Source organism: Sardina pilchardus, chromosome 2 (assembly GCF_963854185.1).
Source record: "Sardina pilchardus chromosome 2, fSarPil1.1, whole genome shotgun sequence".
Taxonomy (NCBI): domain Eukaryota; kingdom Metazoa; phylum Chordata; class Actinopteri; order Clupeiformes; family Clupeidae; genus Sardina; species Sardina pilchardus.
Window position 1 is genome coordinate 25,510,054 of NC_084995.1, and position 7,500 is coordinate 25,517,553.

At 49.0% G+C, this 7,500-nt stretch overlaps 1 protein-coding gene across 1 annotated transcript in view; it reads right to left on the reverse strand.

Moving 5' to 3' along the window:
• The window catches only part of sorbs2a (sorbin and SH3 domain containing 2a), a 77,138-nt gene that overhangs the window by 26,019 nt on the left and 43,619 nt on the right, over positions 1-7,500 (reverse strand). Inside the window, exons 8-12 of the mRNA XM_062551675.1 lie at positions 5,324-5,468; positions 3,747-3,922; positions 1,797-1,863; positions 1,648-1,698; positions 900-1,104 (exon numbers count right to left, since the gene is read on the reverse strand). Coding sequence (XP_062407659.1) covers positions 900-1,104; positions 1,648-1,698; positions 1,797-1,863; positions 3,747-3,922; positions 5,324-5,468 — 644 coding nt within the window. The remainder of the gene's footprint in view (positions 1-899; positions 1,105-1,647; positions 1,699-1,796; positions 1,864-3,746; positions 3,923-5,323; positions 5,469-7,500) is intronic.

A 7,500-nucleotide genomic window follows, 5' to 3' on the forward strand; every position in this document is an offset into this window, starting at 1 on the left:
AGTAGAAGTCATTCAAAGTCACATCCATATGTAGTGAGAGAGACTCTGCTGTAGGGACTAGACTGCTGATACACAGGGGAGATACCACTCTACTGTCTGCTACCCTGAGGAGTCAGTCTTTTCACCTTTACAATTTATTTGTGTTTGTGTTTCATAGCTTTGTCTTTAATTGTGTTTATTCTGTCAGTGTCTAGAAACAAAAGTATTGCCCTTGGAGACTGTACTGAACATCAACATACTAATTGTGTGTATGCCTGTGACTATGTGTGTGTGTGTGTGTGTGTGTGTGTGTGTGTGTGTGTGTGTGTGTGTGTAGTGTGTTTGTAAAGCAATGTCATCATGTAAATTGCAAGCGCCTGCCCATAGGGCGGTTGAAGGCTATAGCTGCAGATGGAGCACACCTTTGACACGGTGTAGAAACGCAACACCTCTGCAGAGCGCTGGCTGTGACTCACACTCCCCCTCCAGCTCAGCGAGCTCCGCTAGCCCAGCTCATTTACATCCATTAAAATCTCAAACACCAATGCCAACACAAAAACACACTCATTTAAAGCTCGCTCCAACTGTCAGCCTGTCATTTCTCATACACGTGGCCTGCCGTACCGTATGTTCTAGCTAGAGCAACCCATGAAGAGCCCCACACAGCATCTGAGCCCACTGACCTTGCAAGGACATGAGCTGGACATGACGTCGTCAGCCTCATCCCGCACTTCTAATTAGCCAAATCATTTGTCCGAGTATATGCTTTCAGCTGATCTCATTAGCCTCTAATTGTGTTCCATCTCGCCTCTAATTGTGCTCCATCTCTTTTTTTAGTAGCGTGCGCGTGTGTGTGTGTGTGTGTGCGTGTGTGTGTGTGTGTGTGTGTGCGTGCAGTAATCATGTCCTGGGCGTCTTACGGGTCGTGCAGAACGTCGCGCTCCCGGTCGTAGTCGCGCGAGCGGAGCTGCAGCAGCGAGGGCATGGGTGGAGGAGGAGGCGGCACGGGGGAGGGGGACGGCTCCCGGAGAGGGGCGCCGCCGTCGTCCCCGGCAACGGGCTTGGCCAGCGGGCGGTAGGTGTGTGTGCGGGGTGGGGGATGAGCGTGGACCGGGTTGTAGTTGTCTAGGGAGCAGAGAAAGAGGAGGAGGCAAGACACGGAGACAAGAGGAGAATCATGACGTCTTCATCGTGCCACAGTCCACAGGCTGCTTATCCCACTGCAGCTACAGATCACAGGGACACTTGAGCTCAGGCACAGAGGAGGGCTACTGTAAGCACACCTGGGGTGGTCAGAACAGGAAGCCCTGGTATTTACACTACAGTAATTTCCTGCATATAAGCCGCATTGTGTATAAGCCGCAGGACAGTGTTTTATGCAAGTTAAAAGAAACAAAACCATATCAACACCATATTAACTGCCCCCCTGTATTAACCTCACAGCTGAAGAACTTTTGCAAAATCAATGTATAAGCTGCGGCTAATAGTCGGGAAATTACAGTATGCACTGCCTGTGCATATGCACAACTGTATTTGACAATTTGGAAAAATGTCAAGAGCTTGAATATTTCATAAGAATGTAAAAGCATTGAATAAAACATGACAGCACACTGGAAAAGCAGGGCCTGCTGTACACTTCCTAGTGTGTGACCACTGTAGTGTCCTTACCGTTGTTGACAATAGTGTAGGTGGCATTGTATGAGTCCGGATAGTCATCATCTGAGGCAGGACACACAGTACATCACATTTACAAACAATGAATGAGTCCAACTATGACCAGACCAAACCAAAGTCAGTAGAAGAAAAGTATTGCCCACCTGGCTTGTGAACCATGTGAATCTGCTTGAACATGGTCTTGTACCAGTCCTTTGGCCGGTCCACTGTCTACACACACACACACACACAGAATAAAAGCAGAGTCAGAGAGGCTGGGTGTGGAGTGGCTGGTTCTGTCGGGGGACAGGACTGGGGAGAACTGTTCTGTCAGCATGCAGCAGACCGCTGCTCAGTTAGAGAACCTGCTGTGGTCAGACCGCCCTGTCAGCCTGACCCATCAGCATCAGCTGCCCTGGGGCACACATAAACACACACGCACACACACACACACACACACACACACACACACATAAACACACACACACACACACACGCACACACAGACACACAGACACACAGACACACACACACACACACACACACACACACACACACACACTCGCAAACGCAAACACACACACACACACACACACACACACACACACACACACACACACACACATGCGCACACACATACACACACACACACACACACTTCAAATGTGTCTCTGAGCCATTATCTGACAGTGCACAAACATACCAATTACAGACTGTCAGAGAGAGAAGGAGAGAGTGAGAGACTGAGAGAGAAAGAGACAGAAAGAGAGAGGGATGGAGTTAGAGACTTGTATACGTCTGCCTGAGATGGTTATTTTGACAGACACTGTGTATCTACGTGCGTCAAGAGCACGAGACAGGACAGTATGATGCAGGCGAAGTACGCAGATTCATGGATGACGCAGGAACAGACAAACAAACACAAAGACACAATTCCACTGGTCACGCAGGGCTAGCATTAGACTCAGAGTTGGTGTGTAACTCCGAGAGTGCCAGGCCACTTTCACAATCCCTCTTTCTCTCACCTTTCCACTCCCTCATGCGCTCTTTCTCTCCAGCTCTCTTCATCTTCCTCAGTGTTTGTCTCTCTCAGTCAGCCTTTCAGTCCAGCTGGCTTGGGACTGATCAAGCAATGGCAGTAAATGCCATGGTAACCACTGCTCCCACCCAGGAAATGTGCTGCCAGACTAAGGATCTCTCTCTCTCTCTCTCTTTCTTCTGTCATCTGAGGCTACTGTGATACCTCAGCAACTCCATATCCCTCCGTAGTTCAATCACACAAACATTCTTCTGACAAATGTTTCTTTAACTCAATTCCTCTGACTAACAAGATTATCCTGAAGAATACAGCAGAGCATCTGTTTATGATATGCTGGAGCTTGCTTTTAAGCTTAATCATCTCCCTTAACTACATTACTAACCATACCAACGCAAGCACACACAGTCAGGCGACACAGATCCCTCACACTGGCTTTGTTAGACACTGCCAGCGAGACTAAAAGGAAACGACACAACCAATTACAAACTATGTCCTCAAAGCCAGTCGCTAATGGATTTCAATTGGTATTATTTATAGCTAAATGGAGATGCTGGGCTCTCACAAAAGGAGTATAATACATAACCGGAAGTCTTTAACCAGTATCAACATCAACCTTTTCAGCCACAATTAACTACAAATTAATACGGGAAATCAAAACATACCTCAGCGGGCCTGATGCGATGTGGAAAACTCTCCGTCTGTAACTAATTCTGGCTTGGAAAAAAACAGGCTGTGGTAGGGACTGGCAAATCAATGCCTGCCCTGTCAATTCCTAGCTGCAGAGTGATACAAACCCGACACACAAAAAGGCCAAAAAAGGACAGAGTGCCTGCGACTATCCTTGCCATCCAGCAGACCAACTCTACAAAGAATGTGCCCCAGTATACATATTCACACCGCACACACACACACACACAAGCAGACACACACACAGTATTTTCTGTAGGCACTTTGGCAGAGAGGAGATGCTGTATAATCCAGGACAATGGCAAGTACCAGGGGATGACTTTTGTGGTAGGTAAAGCAAGACAGGATAATTCCGATAATTCCACATGTGTCCGGCAGGCAGTCTCACCGTTCGGATGGCGATGGGAATTCCCGACTCGTCCACAGGGCCGATGCCCTCGTAGTGTGGCGCTTTGATGACGGACACCTTCTTCTCCTCCTCGGAGAAGCGAGCGATGGGCACTGTGCTGCTGACCGTAGTCTGGCCAGTCATCACTGACTCACGCATCACAGACTCTGAGCACTCTGCAGGAGAGAGAAGGAGAGAGGTAAGAAACAGAGAGAGAGAGAGGAGAGAGGTAAGAAAGCAAGAGAGGGGCAGAGAGAGGTAAGGAAGAGAGAGAGAAGTGAGAGAGAGAGAAAAAAAGTATGTGTGTACGTGTGTGTGTGGGGGGTCAATAAGAGAAATGGGGAAAGACATGATGGTGGGGAGAGATGGAGAGGAGGAGATAGAGTAGGAGCCAGGGGAAGTGAAGACTGGGGGGAAGAGGGGAAGAGGGGACAAACAGAAAGAGGAAGAGAGACTGATCGCAGAGGAAGAAGGGAGAGACGGACAGAACATGAGGAAACACTCTGGACGAAGCTGAGACATGACAGACAGAGCTGCAGACGTGTGTGTGTGATGTGTGTGTGTGTGTGTGTGATGTCCGAGAGGGAGAGAGCGCAAGGGGGCCTGAGAAGAGTGGACACAGCGGTCACCTGGAGCCCCGTGATGGGGACGGACAGAAACGCTGGCACAGCACCGGCCCATCCTGACCGCTCACGGGCCGACAGAGCAGCGCTACTCACGCGGAACACCAAAGGGCACTCAGGGGTCAAGGACTAACTCTAGCTTTAGCGTCAGAGCACTAGCTATACCACGCTAGGTACAGTATACCAATTGGCAAAGCACATTGCTAGAGAAAGATTGTCCTGCTAGCTAGATACTTCTACCTCCAGACACGATGGAAATTGGAAAGGAAATTGCAGTCTGTCCTACAGCGCAGAACAGATAATGAACTAAAGACCTCAGGCTTACATCAGTTACGATTTAGATGACTGTGAGTGATTAGCAGCCATGCTTTACAGTCAATCAGCCAGATGCCATCCTTATCACCAGCTGTGTTCAGCTATCAATTCATTTGGTCTGCAAATGGGTACAAATACATCATATCCCAAGAAGCTGTCACGTGACCCTTGCCAATAATCCCCTTCTCTAACGAGGCACGGGCCTCACAAGTCCATTACTACGGAGCCGTAAAGAGCAGCGGGATCGATGACAAGAACACAGGAAGTGATGCGCTTTTCAATGGAACGTGGCAGGATTTGGCACTCTGTCTGATTGCTCATCATAAACAACAATAATCACCTGACCTCGCTCTGCTGGCCCTGACAGGCTCACTACAGCACATTCCGTGTGATGGATATGCGTTCACATGCTGAACACCAGGGTATTTCACTGAGGGGGATCCTGTGATTCCTCTTATTTTGCACTGAATGCTGTATTGATTTCTGATCCTATCAATTACCATAACAGACCCCCATGTGATTGGTGTTCCCATTAGCTCCTGGTTATAGAGACGCTGCTGTGAGAGAGTGAGGATGGCACGCCGCTCCCCCCTCCCCGCCCCCCCCCCCCCCCCCCCCCGGCTCACCCCCCCGGCTCACCTGAGCTGCGGCTCTGCTGGACGCGCATCATGCCAGGGCTGAGGGTGGGGGGCGGAGGGGGGTAGGCTGGAGGAGAGAAGGGCCTCTGGGGGATGCTGGGTGGGCTGCTGGCATGGGCAGAACTCCCATTCATGGCCATTTGACCCTGAAGGACAAAAGAAGAAAAGAATGCACTATAGAATTCACGTCAGTGGACTGGATTATGGGAAACGTAGTTGATTTAAGAACACTGAGACGGGGGAAGTCTGTGAGCTGGTGAGACCTACAGGACTACAAGCATTAGTGCATCAAGAAGACATTGTCAATTTACACAGAGGACGTCAAGTTAACAAAAAACGTACAAAACATTTGCCAAGCAGTGAGGACAAAAAAATCCATTTCATTCCACATTCCAAACAAACAAAAAGTGCTCCAGATGGAAGGCTAGAACACGTAAGACAGAGACAGGTGTACAGTACACAGTCCTGAACACAGTTGGGTTAATAGGAATACTTCTATGTTACCACCAGGCTATAAAGAAGTGTTATTGGCTGGTTTTAAGTGTTTACAATTCAAACATGTACAACGTGAGGTACATTACCACGGTTTGTCAGCATGTGTACTCACTCACTCCCTCAAACCCATATTTCCACATTTGTCTGACCGCTGTCAGGCCACATCGAGCAGTGGCTTGACAACTTGATGGAAAAAAAACACAGCTGTCATTTTAAATTACAGGTTTTTTTAGTTTAAAATGATTCAAATGAGTTTTCACGAATGTTTGTTTTCATTGAGCTGCCTTATCGCAATGTCACTTCTGGCTATTCACCGGTCAGACAAACGGAGCCCAATACAGGACAGAGGGAGAGCAAAATCAAAACAGCCCTGGTCAGACGGCACTGCTATGGAGGAAGTGAGGGGTGTCACGCAAACACACATCTGTGACGACAGCACCAGCACCAGCACCAGCTCTCCCATACCTAAGGGGGCAGGAGTGCGGCTGGATGGATGTCATTCTGAAACTGAGCATCAATGAACGCTTCACTGAAACGTCATGCTGGAGAAAAAATCTTGAAAAAAGTGTCCACAAACACTACATTATAGTGCCAATGCATTGTAGAGCCTCTCCCTCATAAAGGCTGGGCGTGTGTGTGCTCTGTGCAGATGACACCCCATCTCACCATGGCAGTGCTTCTGACCCAGTTGGTTTGAACAGAGCAGCAGTCAGACCTTAAGCTAGGCTTTAGCTTCTTGCACATATACAGCCACACACACATTCAGGACGAGACACACACACACACTCACACACACACACACACACACACGCAGGTTGGTGGATTGAATCGCAGAGCTGCCAGTGCTGTGAAGGTTGTAATGCGTTTGTGCTGATTAGCAAGCAGTGAGATCATAGGAGACGGTTAGGTGTGTGTGTGTGTGTGTGTGTGTGTGTGTGTGTTGAGGGGGATTTGGAGGTCTCTGGAGAGAAACATGTAACTAAGTAGTTTGCGTATGGATGTGTTTGTGTGGTGATAAGGGGAGCATCCGATTTTGTCTGTGTGTGTGTGTGTGTGTGTGTGTGTGTGTGTGTGTGTGTGTGTGTGTGTGTAGAGTGGGGACAGATCCTCTCTGCCCAACTGTGCCTCCATAGTATGTGTATATGAACAGCATGTTATGTGCTGGGGGACAAGATAGAGGGGCACAGAATGGGATGAGTGGGCATAGGGAGAGAGCATGAGTCTGTGCCTGTGTGTGTGTGTGTGTGTGTGTGCGTGTGTGTGTGTGTGCGTGTGTGTGTGTGTGTGTGTGTGTGTGTGTGTGTGTAGAGTGGGGACAGATCCTCTCTGCCCAACTGTGCCTCTATAGTATGTGTATATGAACAGCATGTTATGTGATGGGGGACAAGATAGAGGGGCACAGAATGGGATGAGTGGGCATAGGGAGAGAGCATGAGTCTGTGCCTGTGTGTGTGTGTGTGTGTGTGTGCGTGTGTGTGTGTGCGTGTGTGTGTGTGTGTGTGTGTAGAGTGGGGACAGATCCTCTCTGCCCAACTGTGCCTCTATAGTATGTGTATATGAACAGCATGTTATGTGCTGGGGGACAAGATAGAGGGGCACAGAATGGGATGAGTGGGCATAGGGAGAGAGCATGAGTCTGTGCCTGTGTGTGCGTGTGTGTGGGAGACAGTACCCTGGTAAGTG